At 47.7% G+C, this 26,983-nt stretch overlaps 1 protein-coding gene across 1 annotated transcript in view; it reads left to right on the top strand.

Annotated features, from left to right (window-relative positions):
• LOC116424932 (uncharacterized) overlaps positions 1 to 24,260 on the top strand; it is a 43,612-nt gene extending 19,352 nt beyond the window's left edge. The window contains exons 3-7 of the mRNA XM_076368983.1: positions 9,817 to 9,919; positions 11,396 to 11,418; positions 18,273 to 18,431; positions 18,695 to 19,049; positions 20,764 to 24,260. Of these exons, the coding sequence (XP_076225098.1) occupies positions 9,817 to 9,919; positions 11,396 to 11,418; positions 18,273 to 18,431; positions 18,695 to 19,049; positions 20,764 to 21,157 (1,034 nt within the window). The 3' untranslated portion in view covers positions 21,158 to 24,260. The remainder of the gene's footprint in view (positions 1 to 9,816; positions 9,920 to 11,395; positions 11,419 to 18,272; positions 18,432 to 18,694; positions 19,050 to 20,763) is intronic.
• Positions 24,261 to 26,983: the final 2,723 nt, after the last annotated feature.

Below are 26,983 nucleotides of genomic sequence, written 5' to 3'. Positions count from 1 at the left end.
ATACTAGATATATTTGTTTCAATTTCTCGGTATTAACTTTGGTTAGGCTTAAATTTTGTTGTGTTCGATTTACAATACATGTGAATTTTACGGTATCGAGATAAGCTTATTGAGTACAGTAAAAATCCTGATTACGCGATCAATAGTCCATTGTAAAAGAATCGGTGTCGATGGACGTGCCGAGAGTTCAAGAGTTCAAGAGCCAGGTGTTGGAATTAAAAGCAACAATGATTTACACAGTATTCCCGGCGCACTAATCCGACATTATTTAAGCGCCATCAACGCGCAAAATAGCAGTTACAAATGTTAACGTCATTCGCGTTGACGATCCATTCGCGGCACCGACAATACGGGACGGAGAAAAAGATCCTTTTTGAAATCCGGCGACTCTGTGTATGCGTTCCCCTTTCATGTCGCGAAATCCGGCCCTCCCCGCGGAACCTTATCAGGACACACGAATCGTTCCTTAATGATGATTAATGAGCGTCGCGCACGTACCTACACGAACGGCGCTGTCGTTGCGTAACGTTCCGCGGCAATTAGCGAACACGTAATTCAACGATCGCGGCGCGCCGCCTTTTGAACGGTCTTAATTATTTTGTCACCAGCTTCAATACCGACTACCAGGCGTTCATTGTAGCGGAATGAGTGACTTCTTTCTTTCATCCTTGTACCGGTGCGGTAAAAGTGAAATCGGCTCATTAGATGCCGAGTACTGGTACAGCTCGAGACGTTGGGATAAGCACTGCCATTAGAGGAGAAGCAAACACGAAGAAGCGCTACAAAATTAGCAGATGTCTTGAGTAATTGTTGTCTGGAGAATATTAAAGCATGATAATTCACGCGCATGCTAATAGGACGCGATAAAATGATCTATGTTGGAAGACACGTCTCCTTTAAATATTACAGCCATGCAAATAGGTGTTCCCTCTTTACAGATGCAATACGCTGGAGACATCGCAACAGGAAGATGCGCAGTCTATTAGTCTTTCTAGTCGTTCACCCGACTTCTCGCGCACGCACGTTGAAATCTCTGTTTTGGTCAGTAGACCTGTTGATCCTCGCACGCCGACAAACCGGTTTCCACCGGCTCCATCCAATGAAATTAGGCTAAATTCGAGCGCGATATCGGTCGCCATTTCGCGTACAAGAATTTGCAATATACAATATGAATGTAACAGGCTCCAGGGAAATTCGTTTTACTTTCAAACGCGGCAGAATTCACCGCGAAGGCAACGACGTGATCATCGTTTCGTAATTAAACGTCCCATGAAATATGGAGGATGAAAGGCACGGCTCGGTCCTTCCGATGTTCAATCGAATGGCATTAAAGCGGAAACGGCGTGAATGGCCGTGCAATCATTGGTAACCGCGAAGGTCGAGTCCACCACGGGTAAAATTGCCAGCGCGGCGTAAGATGGTAATTCGACTGGTAAACTCGTACTTCGGAATAACGACGATCATCGTTATAACAAAATCAGATTGCTACCGAATAAACTTGTAATCAAATTATTGGCCGATGTTGCCGGCTGTGCTTCTTCGCTGCTTGTACCATGGTTTCTTGTACCGGTTGTTGCAATATGCGAACGATAATCGGTTCTTGTCGATTCATCGGTACGAGCGAACGCGAAGAGATGATTCGGTTGAATCCCACCGAGACGAAAAACATTAAACATCAGAAATAAGATTAAACAGATCAAAGATTACACAGACTTCTCGGTAGGAAATGTTTTCGAGGTTTCAGCTTCGCGACTTTGTAACGGGGAATAAAGTGAACGTTTCTTCAAACCGAAATCGAACACGAACCGTATGTTCATCGCGAATGCAAATTAACACCGAAACGTGAAAAAGACCGCGCCCCTTTCATCCTGTTCTCGTTAAAGCTATTTTATGTGCTGTTTTCTATCGGCGGTAGAATAAAGGATATATAAAACGCCGCCGCGTTTAGCGTTAACTATAGAAAATAATTTATGTTCGAAGCAAAACCTATTCGTCGATTATACGGAGGTAAACAAAACCGATCGGATTTTTCGAAGGAACGGGTGAGAACGACGAGCGACTGGTATAATTGTATCCGTAATTACCGCGCGGTTTTTTAAAAAGCGCGCGAAGAATGCGGCCGAAAGAAGACTGGGTGGTACGAGGCGCGACGCGAAGCGTTCCGTGAGCGTGTTTCAAGAACCGTCGCTCAGCCAGTGTCCATCGGGCCGTCGGTTTTTGGCCGCGGAGAAAAAGGCAGCACCGCGTATCGCTCAAGGAGCGAAGTTACGGTAAATCTCTAATTATCCCGGCGTAGTCTTGGGCCGCGCTTTTTTTCGCGCGAAACGTGCCCGCGTCCCGGTACCAGTTACTGTCCGGAGATAATGACAAGTCGGCGTAGTTACGCATATCGAGCCGCGACGTAATTTCACAACGGCCGGAAGGCGAAAAAACCGGAGGGATTTAACGCGGTAGTTGTCCGCGGCTCGTTCATTGCGAATAACACTGTTAAGTGGAATAATCATCTTATTTATGTCCCTCTTCCTTTCTTCGAAAAACTTCGAACCAACTTTAATCGAAATTCGAACATAGGAAATCAATAGAAAAATGAATTTTTGTTCTTCTTTCAAAGTTTACTTGTCGAGCTTTGATTCTTTACTATTTTTTATTGTGATCTAACGAGGAGCAATGATAAAATAACCTTGGAAAACAAAATGAATATGTTCTTCAGAAATTATTTCATAAGATACTCATCTAGAATCACTTTCTACATTCCTCCGCTATTAATTTTCTGTAACAAGTATCCATCAAGGGTGAACTTGATAGATCGTTGTCGAAAACGCGCATCGAACAGTCCACAAAAAGCGTTTCGGCACGGGCTGTCGAATTTTCGATGCGTATCACGATGACACCGATGATTAATGCTCTGCTGGTCCCAGGATCGGAATTTCGATAATCGAATCCCCCGACCTACGCACCGGTAATGCTATTACGATTCCTTGTTGAAATTAATAGGTTTGCGTAACGCGTTTCGAAAGATCCACCGATGATTTCAATTTTAACACTTCCGATCGGCGATCGATGACGTTGTACAGGGAAACGGCTCGCTCGGTCGTCCCCGTTGGACGAAAGCGGATAAACGGAGTTTAATTCTGCGACCAGTGAATCATGACAACGTATTCACAACTTTCCATGCGTTCGCGACCGATGGCGTAATTACTGATTTGCATAATGACCGAAGAAACTGCGGGGAACACGTGCGAGATGTTCGTTAGCCGGCTGGATGCCGATGAAACTGAAGATAATTATATTTTTCTGGGTCACCGTAAAAATCTCTAATTGAAAGCTAAGATGGATAAGTAGTAAAAACGGTAATAATGTATTCCCAACTTAACAGGTGAGTGCGTGAATAGGATAAATTTGCAATTCTTATTGGCTGAATGTTCCGCGAAGTGTTAACAAAGAAATCAGTGAGTACCAAGCTTCTCGAGGAACTTTTCCGTAAGTTTTTAATGGCTGATTTAACCATAAGCGAGCACTTAAATACGTTAACGGCTCCATTTCGATCCCCATTTTCTCGTTGACTATTAACATAAAACATAAGAACTGTTGTGTAATATATAAAGACTGTTCTCGTATAAATATAAAATTTGTAAGATGTCTGGGTTAGGTTATTTAGTATCGTATACTATCAAATTACCCGTCATTACGCATCGCGTCAATCAAGAAACTGGCTGTCCACAAATACATTGCAGCGACGTCTTAAAGTAATTGAAAAAAACACACACAGACCATTAATAATTACACAAAATTGCAGCCACAGAGAATGCAGCGCGTTAAATTTGGCATTTTTTACAGATTTTATCTGTTTCCTGCGTCTTCTTCTACCTCTCCGAGGGTGGTCGAGCGTTGATCGTCCTTCTTCGAATTCCTTCACACCTGTTCGCAGCCGTGTCTCGCGGAATGGCCGATATTCGCATAAATCCTGCGAAGCATAAGCGTGAACTCGTTGCGTGTCGTGCATGAGCGTCGCCAGTGGCAGCGAACACGTGTAAAATCGGGCCGGAGAATGCGTGTACCGGCGGCGTTCACGTCGGCGAACGTGTCGGCCCCCCATGGACGCTTACAAATCAAAAACTAGACTCCTCCGGGCCACGAAATCGAAAGATGGACAGAGTGAAAACGCACTCGCTGTTGGCCCTGATAATTCCCGCCTTGGATCTCCAACGATTAGGCAACTGGGATTAGTAAAATTGTTCGTTGCCAGACTTCCAAAACGTTCTTCCTATAGAAAGTATGAAAGAATTGTGAAAAAGACAGCATCTCGTTTAAACACAGTTTAATTTGCAGAAAGAAACATGTAACTGATATGACAGGACTTTTTTGGTCCCGAAAGTAAAAAGTTCATTGCATAAAAACAAAAATACGGAGATATTTTATCTAGAAATAAGATTGTATCACGTTGATCAAAGAACTGGTCTACGATGGAATACCGAAATGACTAGCCGGATAAAGTCGTCGAACCTCTATTGAAACTGCTCGGTTTTATCGACGGAAAAATATTGAATCAAATATTGAATCGTGAAACGAGTTCGACCAGCGGCTTTATTATCAATGCGTTCGAACGAGTGGGATGTTTATCATGCCGGATCACGTCAAGATTCTATGTTCCATAAGAAGAACACTGTTTGATCACCATGTTTCCTCTTTCCGATCAAACAACTTTTAATTATATCCGAAGCAATATCTTTGAAACACCCGATAGAGGACTGGCCACGCTTCTAACAAGATTAAACGATCGTTGAACACTGAAGCGAAGATCCTGTGTCGCTTCGATCCTGTATCGGTTAATGGCCGATCGACGACCGGCCTGAAAACGGCAAAACGACGAAACGATCGCACGTTAAAGCACGATCGAATGATCGCGATCCCGGGCAAATATCGCGGTGGACGTTGCGGTTTATTGCTGCCGTGATACGCCGCTGGTTCTTTGATTTACTTTTGCAGCCGAAGAAATGAGTCGTTTCAGCGATCATCACGTTCTTGAAAGAAGCCTTATAGCAATTACAGGATATAAAAATCGAGAATCATGTGTTCAAGTCTCTGCCCTTTATCGGAATCTAATCCAAAAATTAATGATCGTGTAGATCACGGAACTAGTATTTCCGAAGTTTGAGAAATTGTCCAACATAAATGAAACATAGAACTACTAAAGCGAGCTGTGGTTTATAATATGATATTTATCAAAAATTCAGCTAGATGAACGTGGAGTAGGAATGCAATTCGATCAAATGATTTAATATCATATTTTTTCCATTCTGTGTATTTTCCTCTTGAAATCATGCGGCGTTCTACGTATTAATTGCTCTGAAAAGTTTACAAGATTTTCCTCCGACAACGCGTGAAGTCCTAACGGACAATGTACCACGTAGGATGATCGAAAGGGCGCGAAATCGACAAGCGTAGAACGGTTCGAACATCGCAGCGAACGTGTTCCCTTTTTGTACGCTTGGTTCGTTTCCAATCGGGAATTCGAGATGATGTACAGTTCCCCAAAAGGATCAAAGGGAAAATAAAAATTGAGCTGCTCTCTTTCTTCCCTATCTACGTCGAAACAACATTGTAACCTGACGCACAACCAAGTTGTCCGTGCGCTTCCCAGCGAGCAGGAATTATCCTAGGTGGCCGGTCCCCGCGAGAGATGATTGATAACTCTCTTGTAACGCGTTATCAGCCGTGGCGTGCATGTTGTTATGTTCACGTCAAGAACGTGACGCTGATAGACGGCCAGCTATCCTCCCTCCTTTGTCTTCCAGCGTCTCCAAATCGCACCGCACCGTTTCCTCTTCATTCGTGGTGCCTCCGCGCGACCTGTTGCCGTTAATTCGAACTTACGTGTTGGCGTGTTAGACTCTCGTCCTTTTTCTTCGATTCGACACTCTACTGTCGTGTCTCTCCGCTTCGTCTCCCTTCAGTGGATCCACCCGGTGTCGCTTAATGGGATGGAAACGGATTTCTAGAGTGTGAATCATGTCACCCTCGAGGATTCGGCAAAATGAAGGGTTCGCCACAGGAAAAAGGAACATCGAGAACATGTTTCCTCGGTACGAAGAATATCCTTTATCCGAATCCAGGTTAAATATTCACCCGTACTTAAATATTTAGAAAGAATTATTTTGTCTCCAAAATCGAGTATTCTGCAAAAAGATATTATACAGTTGGTTCCATATCGAAATACAGCAATCCAATCCATCATCAGCTGTTCCGAAGAAATAAAAGATTAGCGTTTAGTTCGGGGCCAGCCCGAAGTCAAGTAGGATCAGATTTATTGAAAAAGATAAGATCTATTAGAGGCAATAATTTCTACGGCCGTTTCCTCGACGGTCCATCTATCCCCTTCTAATTATTGATCACCGATGAGGACCGAGCCGAGCTACCTACGTAATTCATCCAACTTGTTTCAATATCATCTCGCCGGAACAAGGTCGAGGGACGAACAAAGGGCCGAAGCTGTTGGCGAACAGCTCCGAAACGACCACGTGAATGGGGCACGACTCTAGCCTGGTTGTCCGGCCGGGTCGTAGTCACGAGCGAAGCTGCTCTACCGGTGGATTCTCAGGGTCGAGCGCCGGCAGCGGATTACAAGCGCCCCTCTTTTCCTCTCGAGCGAACCCTTTCGTGTTCTCTCTGTCGCGAACAATCGGAACATCGACGGGCCCTCGGACAACGCGGAGAGTTTCTGCACGAGGCGACAAATACAACAAACCGCGTACAATAACGCTTTTAGCGTGACGGAGCCTCTTATGAGTCAATATCGCGTCGACGGGGGTTGCTGGAACTGGTTCCGAGAACATGTCCCCGAGGACTCGTCGGATTTTTTGTGCTCTGTTTGTTGGTGTAGATGGCTAGGTGATCATGAATATGTTAGAGTTCTTGCGATAATAAACATTTCGGGGATTATGGCCGCTATGTTTGAGTTTTAAGGTTGGGGTGCGAGATTCTTGTTAGAGGATATCCTCGTAAGCTGGATTATTGATCCTCCGACTGGAAGAGACTTTTTTTTGTTCATCACCTCGGGATTTACGGGTTCAATGAAACTATTTAAACGCGAACGTTCGAAAGGATTTTTCTAGGAATTTTTATGCCAAGATACAGGTTCTTCACTTTTCGCAGTAAAGTCGGCCTGAGAAGTATCCGCCTTATAGCTTGGGGTAGATTTCGTTTTGCATTACAACTGATAGGTAATCTCATTGACCGCGTATCTGGAACTTTTTCTATAAATCTTTCGTAATCTCGGCATAAATTTCATGGTCTAACGAGGCACGTCTATAACCGAGACGAATATCTTTTTTCGCCAAATCCTGGCGCAAGATATATGATGGATAACATGAACGAGCAAAACCTGGAATATTAGCTGTCAAAGCTTCCTGATCGTACGGAAAAAATTTCAGTTAAGGGTATCGCTGCTTTCCAAAAGGAGTGAACGGATACCTTGACGGTTTTACTTTTGAACGGTTTTTTGCAACAATGTGAAAAATCCGGTAACTAAAGTGCCGGATTTTATTCCTCCATTCCATGTCCTATATTCTCAACTAGGTTTCATTAACATACATCCGCAGTCGTTTCTTAACGTCTCCTTCCTCGATGCCTGTTCTTCCTCTGTACTATTTTACAGCCCCGGATCGCAAATAGGTACACAGCTAAACCGGGAGGACTGAGAAAGAAGAACAATAAAATATTTATAACCGAGGTATCCCTAATTAATACAAGGTTCACGGCCGACGCGAGGCCGAAGAATCTCGCCGAGCAAGATGAAAAACTAATGATAGGAGGAAATTCTTCTATAGGGTTTTATCAATTGTCGACTGGCAACACTGATTATACTGGAACGAGCATTCCCCACGGCACGTAAACCGGGTCGAAATAAATATTTGCCCACCACCCGACCGTCGCGGCTCGCTCCGAGTAAATTACACCTTCTCCTCTTAATTTACGATACCACTGGCAGTAAAGCCGGCCGCTCGTCGACTCGTTTGCGCGGGAAATGCCCCGCGATCAGGCCTCTAAATTAGGAATCAAGCAGAAACGTTTCATTAAAGGATTAAGATATCTCGCGGAATCGGCAGAAGCAACTCGCTAATGAGCGGCCGCGAGCGAGGCCGATACTCGCGGTGCCCCCGCGCATTCAGCCGCGAGCGAACTGTGAGAATCGCAGGACAAACGGACTGAGAAACTGGTTAAATGGTCGTGTCCCGGGACAGCCGCGGTGATTCGCGGAAAACCATTGGATCGGGTCCGTGGCGAACGATACCGTCGCCGCAAACTCGCTTGGTTATCCAAGGACGCTGATTCCAGACGCCATCACGCCTCTGCCTTGCTAATCCTCTTAATTCCGAAGTAATAACATCTTCTTTCGGAACCCCTTCGGTGGTGAAATGAATGAAGCGTTCATTACGCGGAATGTTCATCGGCTGCGAATACTCACAGCATATTGCCGTTCCTACGGATTAATCGATGCAAACAGGAATAACAAATGTTTACGATTGTGTATCTGCTTAACATCGATTACAACATCACGATACAATGGAGAGATCTTAAGAATAATAACCTTTCAGCCTTAAAACATCCTTAAGGTTTCGTCTAATGTAAACACTGGTTCAACCGACGATTGTATATTCAACGCTTGATTTTAATACATTAAGTATGTACATACACTTTATCCTTGTGTATGTACATACCTCTCTGAAACGATTTCGCCTCTCCGAAAATAAGATAATGCGACCTATTTAATAAAGTATCTTCGGTAATTGCGTTCATTCTGTTGCAAACTTTATCCTCGCACAGGAGACCTGCATGAATGTAGAAAATAAAGAGATACGAGTATCGTGGTGCCGTCTCGTGTCACTTCCTTATTCTTTCAATTTCAATGAAATCGCGGAGGAAAAGAGAAATCGTCTCTATTCCGCAGTTCGATAACTACGGTATAAAGTGGCGATGGCGAAAAGCGAAACGCGCGGATGACTAGTTCGCAAATAAAGTGGGAAGAAAACGGTGGTCGGACAGACGCGATCCGGTTAAGGCGAAGCCGCGGTATCTTCATTACGTCCACGCGAACGTTAATTTCGTGTCCCGGTGCACGCGAGAAGGCGAGTGCGCGCCGAAAAAGAGACGGAGAGCGGAGTTTTCGGTAGGTGTGCCGCAGAAATAATACCGAAGCTCGCGTAATAAAGCTGCGGGCGTCCCGCTGCGCGGATACAGGACGAGGTGAACGCGACCGCGGCCCAATTATCGGGCGTATTCACGCTGCCGCGAACTTAACACGCGACCAACCGCCGACTAATTTATCCGGGACTGTTACCCCGGTATCCACCGCAGCGGGACGCCCACGGTAACGTTCAGAAGTAGTCCTCTCGTGTTTGCGGGACACCGTCGTTCCCTGTGTGAAATCTTTCATTTTTTATTAATTGAGTATGCATATACTTACATGATGGCGCTATCGAAAGGGTATTTCAGTTTTAGGAATGCCAGCTACGACCGCCGGAACGGGCGTGAATTAATGTGATCGAGGTTTTATAGTGTCTTCATTATAGTTATAGTATTTATATACACCGGCATGGGAGTATATGTTCGATCGTTTACAATATTATGGCCTAGGGAAACGAACAGCGTAAATGGCACCGCGGCCCAGTGTTTTACTATCGCTGTAATTTTTATTCGGTCGCCAGGTTTTAAACAGCTCAGGCTGAAGTACATTATCCGACAAATATCTATTAGTACTTTCCGGTTGCTGCCTTTTTAACGATTATTTATGTTAATACCGATTTCTTTCCTTTGCAGAAGCACCTGGAGAACTGGGGTGGGTGCTCACCCTCGTGATAGTGTCCCTGGTGTCGGCGGGTATCGGCGCGGTGGTGATGGTGACGCTTCTGCACTGCCGGAGGTTAGTATAACAGATCATTCTCTCGATCAAGAAAATTATTCCGATGGCAAAAGTGTGATGCTAATTATTATATTATAATATTATTCTATCTTATACTCTTACCCATAGAGACTGGAGAAATTATCTTATGTAAAAAATCATGTCTGAAAAAGTAAAAGACTCTCGCATCCCAGTTTCGTCAGCATTTGCTCGATCCAAAGATTCTCTCAAACTGTCTTAATTACATTCATAGAAGTGTTCCTAACGAGAATAATATTCCCATCCACGAAGTAATGAAGTAATCGCGCACGGAGGAACCCAATTCCTGAACGGACACACTACAACCGAACCCGGCCGATCAAATTCAATCATCGACCGCGGATAGAGGATTTATCTGTTCGATCGCGGAATCTCAAATTGAAATACGAGAGGGCAAACACCTGCGCGGTACGGTTTCCGCGAGATTGCTTCTCGAAATCCATACAAAGAGGAAACCGTGCGGTGATGCATCTCGATACGGATCGGCGATCAGGCCGATCCGCGAAACGATCGCGGTTTAACCGGCCGGCCGGCCAGTCAGTCGGTCTCGCTCCCGCCGTTGGCTACCCGGATCGATTCTCTTAAATTACCCGCCTACCCGCAATGCATCAAAATCGAGCTGGACCGATCCGTAATAAGGAGGGCGAACCGGTTGCTAACTAGATCGCTCGATTTGAATCCCAGCCTCGTGACAGCGCAAAAAACCCAGGAGGATGCAACAAACGGAAGAAAAAGAGAACGGGACACACAGAGAGAGGGAAAGAAAGAAAGAGAACGAAATGGGAAGACGGAGGAAAGATCTCGTGAAAGCGTTGCGCCGAGGACAGCGCAACAGCGCGGACCGTTCGTTCCACTATGACCAGGAATCAGGCAGATCTTTATAGCGATCCGCTTCCTCCGACGATCGAGACAAAGACCCGTATTCAGTGCACCGGTTAACGCGAACTTTTCTCGAACGCCATACCCCTCGCACAGCGATTCTAATGGCCGGGTACCGCATTTGCACTTGAACGGCCAGTGATACCTGGCTATGTACGTCGGATGAGCGGCTTTAGATGACCATCTCGCGGAATTTTCTTATACTCGTGGAACTGCTCGATAAAGCAGTTATTATGCTTACGTAGTACATGGTATACTCGTTTCTCGATAAGACTGCAGGGCATTCTTTCGGTTACCAATGCTTCTTTGCGCGAGAATTCTTTTAATCGAGCAAATGTTTGTCTAAATACAGTCGAATTATTCATTGAAGTTCTAAATGTTGAGAGGTCGTCCGAGACGTGACGTTTGAAAGATTATCGGTGATTGCTTCGATGATCTCGGCCTATGCTATCGTTGGAATATTTGGTTTTTCTGTAAAACTTTCTCTGGTAAAGCGTTCTTTGCTTTGAACAATCTTCCTTACGAACCAGCCGATGATATTTTCCGTCTCTAATAGATTCATTCGTCTTTATGTTACAGGATGAAGAGCGCTGGCGGCAGAGGTAAGAAAATCTTACCAGATTATTATAAACCCGGGGTTCTTATGGTTCCTTTCGTAGTTGTTCTGAATTGCATTTATTAATACAGCTAATAGGATTATCCGTAAGCTGCTTATCGAGGTTACGGTTAATGTAGGCGTGTATACGCGCGGCTATTATTACAGGGCCTCTATCAGTACGATTACGTTTTTACCCGTTTATTTTCGAAACACAATAAAACTGCCGCCTTGTCAGATTAAAATTTATGGCCAACGAAATTGGCCGCACGACAATTACATAAACCAATTTAATGCGTGCATTTCCCTGGAAGAAAATAATCTTATAAATAGACATGGATATTTATTCCGAACGTTCTCGCCACCGTTGATCAGTCGAATGGAATTCGAGACCCGAAGACATAAGCGTCATGCCACCGGTAATGTATAGGTTGAATAATTATGGTCCAATTACACGAAATTGGTACAATGGACATGCCAATCGAAGCGTGTCGAGATTGTGCAGCCGTAACGCTGACAGATTATATTCGAAATCATTCATAATTATGCCGGGCCCCTAGCGGGATATCGGTTCCATCTATTCTATCCTTCCCTCGCAGCCCGTTAAAATATGATATCCGCCCCTTAATAATTCCTTTTATACTCCCTTTTGTGAATATTCCCTGAAACCTTATCTGTGCTCGAAAGGGCTCGCCACGTGTGCCGCTACGGAAACGCCGGTAAAAGGGATCTTCTGAGATTATCGCGTACCCTATGAAAATCATATTTCTTACATAAACCTTAATTATAGACACTTCAAAGCTAAAGGTTTCCTTTGTTCATCCCTTTACTGTCCAAGTGTTTACCGATACGAAACTGTTAAGACACTCCCATGAAACCTGACCAAGTATCGAATCGATCAATATTCAAAACAGAAAATTCAGTTGGAACAAGAATTTTTATTCTCGAAGAAAAACTGAAACGTGCGTCTCCCTCTCGGTTCTCGCGGCAAAAATACCAAGTAATCGTCCAATTTAACGTTGAACATCCACCGCTTCGCATTTCCAGCAACCGTAAACCTTAATTTCCCAGGGACTAAGCGACCGGATCGATCTGATTCTCAAAGGTACAGCCGAGCGACACGAGACGCGTCCCCGTTCCTGCCATTTCCTCTTCTCAAGGTTCGCGGAGACGTATCCGGATGTCGTTCGATCGTCCGCCAACGCCGAGAGAGAGAGTCTCTCATGCAGCCTTCGGTGTCCCGGGGTGAAGAGACACAGGGGCCTCACACAGGCTCGCGACGTACCGCGCCGATCGGTGCAAACGAGAAGCATAGTAGAGTCGTGGCGTCGAGTGTCAGCGTCGATTGGAGTTTAATTAGTTCGCATAATGAAAGCCGCTCACGGCTATATGCATGTATGTACCTGTGTATATACGTACACACGTTCAGCAGTGCTACCAGCGCAGCTCGGGAGCACGTAAAGGGTACCGGGGCGACGCGACGGACGGGCGACATAAAGGACAGTGAAACGCGTCTAATTAACTTTCTGATTTAAAGTCACCCGCGGCTCGATACGATCAACCAACTGGCGGCGGGAAACGGGGAGGTGAAGAGAGACAAAGAGAGAGAGATAGAGAGAGAGAGAGATTAAAGAGGAAAAGACAGAGGGAGGGAGAGAGAGAGCCGTGGAAGCCTGAACTCAGAGGACTCAGGGGTAGGAGGGCGAGTTACCTGGGATACAAGGGTCACCCGAATTAATTATCCAACACTGGTTTTACTGAATCACCCTCGACTCATTCGTCGATCTCCACGGATCCACGATTTGCCTCTTAAGTGCCCTTCACACCGAGACCTCGTGATCGATCTCGATAGATCCTGATCGTTCCCTGGCGCCGAACCTGTCTGCGCTGGATTCTGCTAGCGGATTTAATCGACGGTATCTTTCCCCGGAACGAATTCAACTGTACCGTTCAGCCTGTTAAGGGTATTGTTGGATCAGCCTAGAGATCAGTGCGTGCTTCCCTCCGGTGTTCGTACGCGGAAAGTTTCACCATACTTTATCCAAGTATTTCTATCGTCTTTCCCCTTTTCACGAATATTTTTCTCCAGGGCAGTTGTATGGTTTTGCGGAGATCCGTGTATAACGATAATAGTTTCATCCTCTTACGAAGGATCATTGGGACTAGGTCCAACCTTATCCGCGTTCAAAGCGGCTTAGATCACTCGCGCGAGAACGCTCTCGCGCCAGCATCCGGAACGTCTTCGCGTTCGCCGTTGTTTCTATCAATTACACGGGAACCGAGCCTCACTCGCGTTCCCCGGCTGCGTTCATTCGTCTCTATAAACGCCGCAGCGGCCGAAATTATAGTCGCGCCGGGGTGATTGGAATTCAGCTTGGAAAGGCTGTGTTTAAACGATAGGCATCGGTGGGTTTGATAAACCGGGAACGATGTCGCATTTGAGGGACCAGCAATTTCGTAACGCGTGCGTGCGCGAATGGGTGGAGCGGAAGGGAGAGAAGCGGGGAAAGAATCGCGGAGGAATTAATGAAAGTTCGCTCGAAGCTTACATGCTACGCGGCGAGAATCACTGCCGCGAATGCTGGCGGACAAGAGAGGCGTTAATGGACGGCTGAAAGAGGCTGTTGCGTGGAACAGAAAATAAGAGAGATAAAAAATAAGGGACGGGGACGCGCCGTGCACGCCGGGGTTCTCGTACGATCGACGGGACACAATGGCGATTCGAGAGCCGGCGAGAATAGGTGAATCGAATGCGTTAATCGGCTTATCGCGCGTTCCTCCGCCCGATATGCCGAATCAGCTGCTGCACCCTGAAAGAGTCAACGACGGGATCGCGTGCACCCGATGAATGCACGCATATTCTTTACAAGCTTTTTACGCGTTCCGATCCCGGCTAGGCAGAGCAGGGGCCTCCGAGGGCGCGTTATTTCATCGAGAAAGCGGTATTCCGACTACTACCGTCGTTAAATGGAGGTGATTCTTCAGCAGGTAGTATAGAATCGAAAGTGTTGGGTAATCGGCTTTAAATCTAGGCTTTGATAATATGTGGCAGACCCTAGTGTTTTAGGGTTGGTTCTATTTTTCCGAGGTGGACACTTAATGGTCGAAGAAAATTTATTTCCTTGGTAGCTCTTCGTTTGAAATTAATGGTGAACTTATTTGTCGGTTGGACTGTTATTGATACCCAGCAGCGCATTGAATTCTTCAGTAAGCTGTCGCTAATAGCCAGCAATTAACTGGATATCATGGCTGGGGCTGTCGTCGATAGCCGCTACCGGAATCAATACCCAGGTAGCTTTTTATTGGTAGCCGGTGTTAAATCTATTTAATCGTTACATTTATTGCTATAACAAATTCTTTGTTATATCACTGATTTGTCGTGCGATTCTATAACCAGTACAATTAAATTGTAGAAATTCAATAACATTCATACTCACTGAATTGCACAAGGATTTATCGAGCCTTAATAACTTATACTTTCATCTATAACTTTGAACCACACTTTACATTCTCTCCGCAATTACCTCCATCTGCCCCAAATCTTCAGGCCAGAACCTTCCGCTTTCGCCTCGATGACGGTTGTGCGAGGATCGAAAGAACAGATTTTTCGAGAATGCTCGATCGAACCCAATCACCGATCTCCTGCCCCTCGCGAAAGGTTCGAAACATCGAAATCACCGAAGTATAGGCAAGCTACGAGTCGTCGATGAAAGGATATCCAGCGCGGCGCGGCAACGAGTTTATCCCCAGGGAATTCCACAAAAAACTTGAAGCGGGCCGTATAATTTTCTCGCTTCGCCGAGAATCGTTCCGACATAACGACACCGAAAAACGGATCGGGGTCGCCGTGAATGAGTCCCGGGACCACGCGATCCCGCCAGGAAACAGAATCCGTTCGTGTCTTCGTGTTTCTCGGCCACGGAGCGGAACGGTTCGCCCCGCTGCGCAAGAGCAGGCCGCACGATTTTCACGCGTCCCGTGTTCCCCTAGGCCTAGGGCCGACGCATCGGTCCACCAATTAATATTCAAACCATCTAATCCGGCAAATCACGCGGGTTAACGCGTCCACCGAAGGGCGACGCGACGCGACAGCCTGGAAAAGGAACGGATCCGATTACCTCACCTGGACCTGGTAGGTGGGAACTATGGCGTAATCACGGTGGAACCGCGTGCCACGCTGTGTTTCGTGCGTGGTTTCCTCCTACTGTTGAACGGGCACGGTCCGTCGACGCTGAGAACGATAGCCGGCGGGAATCCCCGTGACAGTTTGTCTTCTGGCGAGATACATTGTTTGCAACGATTAAACCGGTACTAGGGAACGTTGGTGCCGTTTCAAGATGGTGGACAGTCGAGGATTCTACGAGGACTCTCGGTTCGATTCAAGTATCGTAAAAAATGATGTCATCTGTACAATGAATTCCCGGTTCCTGCTTGATTCAATAAGTGCTAATTCCGCAGTGAACTCGTTAAAGAGGAAAACAACAGCTTACGAAGCTCAAGTATTCAAGGCATTCTTCCACGGGAAGTTCCAGTTTATCGAACAAATGATGAAATACGTTATCATAATACGCATTTGGTAACTTTCGGAAGAAACCGGCAATGAAGAGAAACGGGCCACCGGGATACCGGCGACCATTCGACACGCAATTATAAACGATCGGCGAGGCTGCGTGTCGATAAATCGGCACCGTCTTGTTTACGATAGCAATAAACGACCGGTAACGCTTGCCACGGAATGCTAAATCGTTGGACGCCAAGCGTGTACGTGCGCCGCGGCCAGTTGAATGCCGAAGTTCCCCAGCCGACGGATAAATAACGTGATTACACCACGCTCGTGGACGTAATCGATTGCGGTCCGACTTCTAGGCAGTCGCGGCGCAAATGAAGTCGCGCGACGCCGCTCCCGCCATGATGAAGCACCGCGCCGGGGCCCGGAGTCACGCTCTGAATAGAAGGTTGATTAGGGTCGCGCGAGCCAGAAGATGTCACCGGCAATTGAAATCCGCGAGAGATCGGAAACCGGTAATTGGCCTCGATCCCGACCGGCACTGGCTCTCGGAACCGGCAATTATCTCCCACGTAACGAGGGACAAATCTCTGCAATCTCTATTGACACAAGGGACATCACCGTTGCTCCGCCGAGAAAAACTGCTGGCAAGGCCCGACGGTCCGATAATCATAGGACCTCGTTAAAATACATGAACCCGTGCGCGCGAGCGCGTGAAAATCGTCCCGGCCGGGACCGGCGGAGTCGCTCGCGTCCATTACCGAGGCAATCCCCGCGGACGTCTTGCATAGATCCCAATTATGTAAATTGCAGTGTAACGTCTTGTTATAAATACACCGAGAGTGAGTGGTACATCGCTGGCGGAGGGTGAGACAAGGGAGGCTGCGGAGGCACGCCGGCCGCTAAGCCAGCGGAATTAAATTTCTCCTCGGGTACGTCATCCCTGCTTTTCATTCCGCGACGTTAGAGCGCATCAGCGATTACCCTCGCGAGCTTCTCGGAAGGTGGGGAAGAAAATAGCGTCTAGACCGTGGCCACGGCGTGGCACCGCGGATGCCTCGTACCGGTCGCGGGCTCTGCGTGCCGCACTCGCCTAGCCCGCGCAAGGGGCAGCGGTGATAAAACGAGAACCAGTCCCTCTATCTCTCGGGCAAGTGACAGCCGGCGAGGTCCGCGCGTCTCGCTGCCTCCAACGCGGTGGGCAAGACGTCGTGAGCCCTCAGACGAGGGAAGGACGCGAGCCGACCGTACGTGCGCTGGTTATGAGCCGCGCGTGACGATGTGAAAGAGAGACACTACCCGGCCTCATGGGATTCCCATAATCTCGTTTTTTTTACTCGCGGCATTCTCATGCCTACTTACCGGCCGGGCGGCTTCTCTGATCTATGAATTCCGAATTCCTTTTATTTCCTCTGCCCTCCGTGCTCCCTCTTTCTTCTCCTCCCACCGCTTCGCCACGTTACTTCCATCATATCCTCCATCCCTTCTTGCCCCTCCGCCGCCGCCACTCCACCCTGCCACCCTAAAATTTCTGTGCCACATTTCTATGAGAGCCGTGACGGGCACGATGACGGGCCCACAATGCCGCCATACAGAAAACGGCCGGATTTCTTTTTTCTCTTTTTGCTCCTTTTTCATTTCTCCGCGTCTCTCTTTCACCCGGCACACGGGGGTTTATGTCATAATGCGGTGATTCGGATACCTACCCGCGTGCCGTATACTGGGTGTTCCCGAATGCCGAGTATTTACCTCGGCGACCTGGAACTGGTTTGGGAAGTGGGACTGGGATCGTTTGGTGCTTGCCGAAGGTTTACGATCGGTGAATTTTTCCGTCAGTTCTGACGGTTTTGGAACCGGCGGAGAGATAAGATTAGATAAGCAGCGTGTGCTTAATCCAGTATCTCTGTTGCAAAGAGGAACGCGAGGAATGTACGAGGAATATAAGTAGATGTAGTAAATATCATAGGAGAAAGATGCAAAGGTATCTCCGAATCGGTTGGAACGATGTTCGAATAGAAACTGATGATACATTCAAAGAGGACTGAGCTGCAGCTCTAATTGTTTCTTCGATTTAAAGAATACCGGCTATCGATGAATTTCTGGGGCGTCTTTCGAAGACACCCAGTACACTTCAATGGCCCCGCGCACGTCCACACGTAGACGCGAGGCTCTAACGTAACAGGATTCTCTATACGAGATCACCTGGCACTTCACGAGCTTCGTCTCGATCCGTGGGCCGGCTCGACCCGCACCCGATGAAACTCGAGCACGACTTTCGCGTACGATCTCGCCAACGGATTTTCCGGGGCTGAGATTCACGTGGGAGCTGAACCCTCTTTTTGTTTCTGTTACAGCAGGCTGCTGCGGCGTCGGCGTCGAGGACACGAACGGCCAGGATGCCGGCAGTCCGAGCGGAGGAGCCGGGGCTGGTGGCGGTGTGGCCGTCATACCAGATCGGCCGCCCCTAGAGTTGGACAAGCTGCCGCCTTATCACGACGTAGCGCCTAGCCCCGGTATGTGTGGTCGTTAAGGAACACTTCCGAAGAATTTTAAGACTCACGGGCGATCGAACGTAATCGTACTGATTTGGGGAGAGTTAGGACAGTCGCTTATCATTAGTTGATCGTTAAAAGAGATGAAATCCCTGTCTACCCTTAAGAACGTCTTCATCGAAGAACAGTCGACGAAGACGTCAGCGAACCATTCCCGTCGAAGACTATTTACGAGACACGAAACGAGAGGGATGTAGAACGTTGCGATTTGAATTTGATTCAAGGGCACAATGTGTGGTCCTGGCTTGGCTCACGACGCGGCGGCGGTACGCCAGGAGTCGTCACGACGCCTCTGTCGCTTCCGCAGCACAGACGGGCGATGAATCTGCCCGTGGAGAACCACTACACCCACATGCAAACGGACGAGGCCCTCTACGCAGAACTGGACTCTCAGGCCGCGAGCTACGCTAGCGATCTCCAGCTACAAATGAGAGGAAGCTCGACGTACGGTACAACTTCCGGCGGCCAGGACGACGAGTACCACGAGCTGGACGCCGCGAGGTTACATCGTCATTACGGCGGAGGCAACGAGGACGGATCGCTGCAGAGGGACACGCTACGTACCCGGCACAGTAAAAGGTAAATTAGTCCCCGTAATTAAGTTTTTCGACGTGCGCGGCTTCTGCCCGAGCTGGTTCTCTGTGTGCGCGCGGCGTCGCGGCCATCTTGCGGCCGCCGAGAACATCGTGAACACGCCTTCGCTGAATCTCCGAAGCATCACGCTTTAATAATTCCGAATCGGTCGACCGGTACTCGCGCGTCTCTGCTTTTCTTCGTTCTTTTCTCTGTTGCAACGATACCGTTGATTGTGTGTCGATAATATGGCGTCTGCACGGCCAATTACGGTTTGGATTTCGTTTTGCCCTCTACGGAGAATACGCTCGAACTAAAATCGATCTTTAATCTCGTATGTTGTTTCTTTAATCAGCGTTAGAGCTATGACTGCATAGCTCGAGATGGTATCGTTGCGGGTTACTCGTGTCTAACGTTACTTCGTTTGCTCGTTTTTCCGCTTTTTCATTTCCTATAAACGTAAAATCCGCTAGTTCGTGCCGACGGCTTCTCGCGCGCAACCGGTTGAATGTTTGGGCTTCTTCGGAGCAGTGGTAAATGTTTATATCCGTTTGCAAGAAAGACACGAGTAATGAGATTTCTAATAATAAAGTCTGAATTAAGAGGAACTCCGTCGGGAGGTAAAATCTCGTAGACAATCGGCGAGCGATTTCGGAACTTTTAGCCGACGGTGTTTTGATAAAAAGTTGTCGTTATCGTTGCAGCGCGATCTTTTTCGTGTATATATCCCGTGGCCCGATGCAAACGGAAGAACGTTTCACTCTTCTCGCTTTTGATAACTCCGCGTCTAAGTGTTTCCAATTAGTAATGCTGAGGTCCATGTTGGGAAGCAATAATCATTCGTACATGATAACCGCAGAGATTTGAGCAGTATTCATATCGGAACCAGCTTTAACAAAAAACCATCTAACTCCATTTCGCACGGCAAAGGATAACCAGACGCGGCCACTCTAGACCGTCGTCCCCATAACGCGTAAAAGCTTCACATTACGGGAAACAGGACTCGTTAAAATTCACCGTTACAAGGGCAGGAATAATCATGTCGTCGATGTGCATTCCAGCGACTCGATCGTATATAATTAAGAGGAACAGACAATCCGGATCGTCTAATATCTGTTTGCCTCATGCATTTATTCAGATACGTGCAAACCTGTCCATCAGGCAGATACTAGAAACCTGATTCCACATACACTCCCGTTCATAAGTACGAGGACACCTATTCGATATAACTTCGTACGGTTCCTTTATTAAAAAGTTCAACGTTAATCAAATAAAGACTCCATTAAACTGCACTAAACTTTTTATTACATTGATCTCCAGATTATAATGTCCCCCATAAACGCGTGAAACTCATAATCTAGTTACACATTTTCACTTTCGCAGGATCGCTGCTTAAACTTTGAAGTATGCATCCCCGACCGTTGCACTCGGGCTAATTAAATCCTTATGTAGACCAAGCGGCAGTTTCATTAATCAATTTTCTTTCTACCGAATACGTGACTTGCGTTATTTTACCTTCACCTCGCAAAAAATCTTTATCCTTAGACTATTAATGCGGAAAAATCTGCATCCATCTTATTCGAAGCTTCGTGGTATGTCGAACTTGTTTCTATGGAACCGCTAATGACATTTAGATCCTCTCAGTCCCAAATGTTAACACACTTGATAGTCGACAGCCGATCGATGGACGCCGTCTAACGTCGTGATCCGATCATTTCAGGTTACAAGAACCGGATTACGAGATGTACGAGAACGGCCCGTCAACACCAGTGCCGCCGGGTCAACTGCAGCATCATCATCACCACCACCATCACCACAACCATCATCATCATCATCAGGAGCTAAGGATCGGGAGCAGGAACGGAGAGCACCCGTCGTACCAGAATACAGCGTACACCGGAAGCGACGCGGAACCGGATGGCCCGACACTAAGCAGCGCGCCGAGCAGCGCGTACTACAGCGACCTCAGCTCGAACTCGGCGAACCAGCAAATGCCGGCCGCGGCGTCCACCAACAGCAACACGAACCTCCACGTGAACCAGCAGGGTCTGGAGACGCCGCAGTATCGACTGGCCGCGATAAACGAGAGTTCGGTGCCATCGGATTACATCTAAAGCAACTTTGGCTCCCTAGAGAAAATCTAAGACAACCTCGATCCCCTGAAGGACCTGGCCTGGAGGACCAGAAAGTGAACAGTTTTGGGCAAACCTCTTCGTCGATCACGTCAAAGCGTTTCTGTACCTCGTCACGCGATCGTGACGAGAGTATTCAGTGAAGAAACGTGGTTCGGAGATGCGCGATCAAGTTGCTGAAGAAACAAGCTACGAAGACTGAAGTTGCAAGACTCAGGAATGATTCACGGTCCGCGATGAGGTGACGTTCGTACGTTCCAAGTGAGATCTAGTGAACTGTAGATTAAAAAGTGAGCAGTTACGAGCCAGTTAGTTAAACGTCGAACAGACTGTCTGGTGTCCTCGATAGCAACGCGAGAAACAACAGTGGAAACGCGTTCTGCAGTTCCCGTCAGTAGTGCCATACTCGAAGGATCGCGATTCTTTTCGCGAGGGAACGATTCGCGATTCTCGTGAGAAGAATTCGGAAAATGGTACCGATAGAACGCCACCATGACCAAATTGCAAGCTACGGTGTCGCCGTTACGATCACTTCGCAACCGTGCTCGTTCACCGCGAAGCGGTACAGGTTTCCGACGTATTCCTTTTTTCTTTCATTCAAGTCGTCAATGCGCATTTATTAGCGAGAATTGCGTAAAGAAACGCACGGCGCGGTTCATGAACAGAAAATGTCACGTGTAAATGTCTAATAGTCATGTTTCTCAGGTAATGGTCCGCCGGAGATTATCATCCGATCAGGATCAGCTGGCACAGATCAGTTACAGCTTCTTCCATGTTCTAACAGCTTCGAGAAAAGGCAAATTACAGCAGTCTCTCGCGGAATTGGTCATCCTAGGAACTGTTTCTAGTTGCCAGTCGGTTCTGATCGGATCGTAATAACCTAACCAATCAGAATCCCGACCTATCTTACTGCAACACGGTATCAGGAACATTTAAATGATGGATCACCGAACATTATCCGACCGCTACCGGCGTTAATCAGTTCGTTCACGGACGCGGAATGGTAAGGTGCACCGTTGCCAGGCAAAAGCAGCGGCAACATGCAATACCGATGCGAATGAAGTCGTTTTCGTGGAACAGGTTTTCCATAATTTGACGTTTCGAGGCTACCGGTCATCGCCCACGGCGGTGTCCACCGCTTTCGCGTTTTGTTATTCCAATGATAGGCTTCTTTTCCACAACACGAGCGAAGCTTCCTTCCCTTTTCTCTGTTTGCAATGATTTTCTGCAATTTCGCCGTCTTTTTTCTCGCGTCTCGAGTCGCATTGGAGAAGGTTTTAATTCGCTAGTGAATACTCGATCCCGAACAGCGCGGTTTAATGGTCGCGGGCCTGATGTGTCATTACCACGCGTTGAAATTACCGAACGATGTTAGCGCGTTTGAGTCTCTTGGCTCGCAACGGCTCTATTAAGTCATTAATTCTTACGATCTGCATTTATGAAATAACAACTTGTTATTTCTTATGCCCTTAATGAATTATTCTGAAGATCATTCGCAAAAAGTTCGCCGGGTTTCGAAGTATCTTTTATACAAAATTACATCTGGCCTCGATTAACTCGGCAGTCGTGTCCGATAACTTTGTTGAAAATAACTGTTCCACCTCGTCTCATCGAGTTTTCATCGAATCGAAAGCAATCCGAGACATTCACAGTATTTCCACCGGGGATTTTATTTAATCGCGTTGCAGGCGTTCGTACGTGTCTGTTATAAACACATAAAACGCAGTGCGCGCGGTTAAATAAAGCGAGTGACGGCTAACCGACTGAGCCCTAACGAGTTTAAGACGAATGGCGAGTGTTATTCAAATGAACTTGCCGAGGTGTTTCGCAGCATCTGCGAAGGTATTCGTCACTGAATCGTTAAACAGGAACCTTGGGCTTCTCGCGGCTCTCAATCGTTTATCTTCGAACCCCGTCCGCGACGGTCGGAGTTAATTCGTTTCACCCGATTCGGCAGGACTCGTTTAATCGTCGCCGTCGTGTTCTCTTAATTACCTTCCCTCGGACAGTCCCGATTGTTCCAGCGACAGGACACGAACTCGTGGAGACGTTCCGCCGCGAGGATTCACTGCCGCTTCCCACATTCACGTCTTTCATTTGTGTCTCACCTGCGCTGTGCCCGTCCACGCCTGCCGAACACTTTCGAAATCCGGTAACCCAGTGCTGTAAACTGGATTCCTGCTATCCTTCCACATAAATCTCGCTTAAAATTTTACCGCCAATTAAAATTCATTATCTCTGCCAGTAACGAATATTCTCACCTCCATCGTAATGCAACACCGAACGACATTCACTACGATCTTTCTATCCTTCAACTCCATGAAACATTTACCAGCGTCAGCTAATATCCACTTGACTCCAGTTTCGGCAAAAATGAAACGACAAAAGTTAATATTCCCACAAACATCCGTAATCGAATTACTACGCTCCAAATCGAAGAGAGATCACAATATTCCAATTCACCCGGTCATCAAACGACAAAACAATTCCGACGAGCAGTCGTGAAAAACATCGCACAAGCATTCTTAGATCCTCGAGCCCCAGCGACAATTTTTCAACGGCGCCGCCCGGAATCCAGCGAACCCGGGGTTTGCATTTTTCTCTTAATTGTCCGCGTATCCCGGTGAGCCGACGTAAATTACGCCGGGCCACCTCGAGCGCATAAATAACCGGCTGCGATCGTGGGGCCGCAAAGAATCGGCGGCGCGGCGTCCCGTTCGCCAAAAACCGTTTCCGCAGGATCATTCACAGCTCCGCCGGTTTTGCGCGCGGCCGGGATCGTGGAGCGTGCAACAACAGATGCAACAATGCACTCCCTCGCGGCCACGGCAAATAATTAATTGCGGGCCCTGCGGTCACAATGGCAATAGGGAAAGAGAGAGAGAGAGAGATACAGGGAGAAGGAGGGAGAACGTGGACCCGGTCTGGCGCGGTGGGCCGAGGACCCGGCATTATTTCACTGAAAAAAATCCCACGAACGCGCGAGACCGCGCGCCCGCGCGGCCTCTTATCGCGGCCCGTGTTACGCGAACGAGAAACGTATTACGGAATTCGTTGGTCGGCCGAGCTTAATTAAGGTGCGCTTCTCTCTCCGTCTCTCTTGGCTCTACGGGCGTCTTCCGCATTTGCGGGCCGGGGTGTATCGGCCGTGGCCGTTTCGCAGCTGCGCAGAGAAATTTATGTCGAAGCTTCGGGGTATCCTAGGAGAGGCCCTGAGAAAACCCCGAGGAGACGAAGCGCGGAGGCTTGTGTGTAGTTAATTATAACCGGCGATGTATGCGCAAAAACAAGCCCCACTGATGGGAAGGTAGCGCGGAGCGTTCTGCCGGGTAGCGTACGTTGACACTTCTCGCTGGCAGGCCGGCGCCCGTGAAAAATCCGCTTCTCCAGTGGAAGCTCTTTTTACGACGAAGCTAGAAGCTTCGTAAATCAAGGCTCGCAGCGGGATTTATGTTTTCAAGCTTGTCGATCCTAATGAAGCCTAGTCCGATTTAATTTCATTCGATAAGTTACTGGGGGATCTGTACAAGGTGGGCCGTAAATCTTCGCACGCGTGCACCGGAGATACTCCGCGTCGGAACAAGCTGAAATCCTCGTCGCCGAGACGCCCGGCCCTCGTGTTCCAGGAGAACGAATTCGGGAATCGCGAGGTCGAGACCCGGACGTCCATGGACGAGACTGACACTGCGAATTCAGGTTTCTGGAAAGCGATCGCACTCTCGAGTGTATCGCGATCGTACCAAAAGAGATATTATAATACAGTTCGGGGGATATTTCGGTAACTGAATTAGGAAGGTAGGAGGCACGGTCGGATCACGCGGCGGGATATACAAACGACCGGTTAACCAGCGCGAACAACCCCGACATTCCGAAAACGCATTCTCGTTCATCAAGCCGCGGTACTTAAATCGCCATTAACAAGAGGATCGTGAGAATTCGTGCGGTTGGATTCCCGCGAATTTCTCGGCTCGCAGACGAGCGCCGGCCGACGGAGGGCGCTCGAGCGGCTCGGGGTCCGAGGGATAGTCGCGAGAGGACCCGCCCTAGCGGGGCGCACACCACTTTCCCGTCCCCGCTATGGGATATATAAATTATACATGTAAATATACGGGCGGCTGGGCCGCGCGGAGATCGAACCGTGAGATATCGAGATACGTGTTGGCGACCCGCACACCTCGCCGTCGCTCCTCTCCCTCTGTACCCGGTCGTTCTCTCGCGGTCTCTCCCCTTTCCCTCCCTTCGTTCCCCGCAGCACGCACAGGCTCACGCATCTACGTGCCCGTGGCGAATACCTTTGTCCCCATCTTCACCGAAACGTCTCTTATCCAGCGGCCTCCTCTTATACCGCTCCCGCTAATTCCTATGCATTTTTCGAATTACCGGTAAAATCGCTGACGCCGCCGCCGTTTACCCGCCGTCCACCCGACGCCCGTTCCCACAGCGGAAAAATGCCCGTGGAATGAAGCTACGCCAGCCGGTTCGATTGTTCCGCGGCTTCTGGTGCACCGCCGCTGCCGTGATAATGAATCTCAAGCGCGGACTCGCGGCTCGACTGCGTTTCGGATAAACCGGGCTCGGCTCGAACCGCTGTGGCATAGGTGTCCAACGTTTCGGTGTTAACCCTTTCACTACGGCAGAGTTTGAGACGCACCGTGCGGTAGGAATTCGGTCGCGACGCACGCCGAGAACGGCGAAACTATCCAAGCGCCTGTAACCGCCTGCAGTATGACAAATGCAAGTTTTCTGAGCGAAGGCGCCAACAATATTCAAAGGGTTAATACATTATTAGCAGTTGGTGTTTAGGCTAGCGATTTAATCGAATCACTAGGGCAGAGAACATTAAAATTACAGATCTTTTTATATGAAACAGACATTTTTTAATTGGCTGTCAAGATTAATTTCTGGGGATTATAGATTGAGAAAGAATAAAGAAGTCAAAGGTTAATGCTTTTCACTCACAGGTCCAACGAGCTAAATGTTTGACACCTATGCGCTATGGTCTGTCCAATGAGACGAGGCAGTGAACGTAAAGTTTTAGAAGTTTAGACATTCTTAGTGGAAAAGTACTTTTGTCTTTTAGCGCGCAAGTATAGAGACTATTGAACTGATTCTGCGGACGCGAACACTGGTTCATACAAGTGATTTTATAGATGTTCGTGTGCAATTGATAAACTGCGAATCGTTTCTCCGGCGAGTACATTGAGGAGTGATTAGGGTTGTTCCAACAGCACTGAGAATTTGAGGAATAAGACTGTGCTTGAGGGTTCGATTAAAACCTGTTCTGAAATTGATATCTTACCGTTTAGCCGACGATACGTGTTAATTTATCGTGAGAACGAGAATCGGGATAAAATTCGCATGTTCGTTCCCATTATGCTATCGTAAAGCCTTCATTATCCTGGCAGTCTTAAAATGTTTTACTTAAATTACATAGTACTTAGCACCGCTGATCTATTTCGAAGAACTATCATTAAGGTTTCATTTGGCGTCAAACTAGTGTCAATGTACACGTGAAAAATTGCGTGGTAAGTGTTGTAACTCCTGTTGCGTGGAAAAACCGCGTTGCCGATCAATTGAAATCAGATATATCGTTACGAAATTTCGCAGGAAACGGTCGCTTACCTTAGCAATGTAATTTCGATCGCGATACCTCGCGATACGCATTGCGGTCCAAGAACTTCGAACCTTTCGATGAACCTCCAAGACTCGATTGCGCGATCGAAAAACACTCCTGCGACTCGGCCGATTCATTCACCGATCTACGTACTTGTATGTGATGTTATATTTCTTGCCTGACAATTACTGTTC

Source organism: Nomia melanderi, chromosome 7 (genome assembly GCF_051020985.1).
Source record: "Nomia melanderi isolate GNS246 chromosome 7, iyNomMela1, whole genome shotgun sequence".
In the NCBI taxonomy this organism is placed as follows: domain Eukaryota; kingdom Metazoa; phylum Arthropoda; class Insecta; order Hymenoptera; family Halictidae; genus Nomia; species Nomia melanderi.
This window is presented reverse-complemented; position numbering and strand designations above follow the sequence as displayed.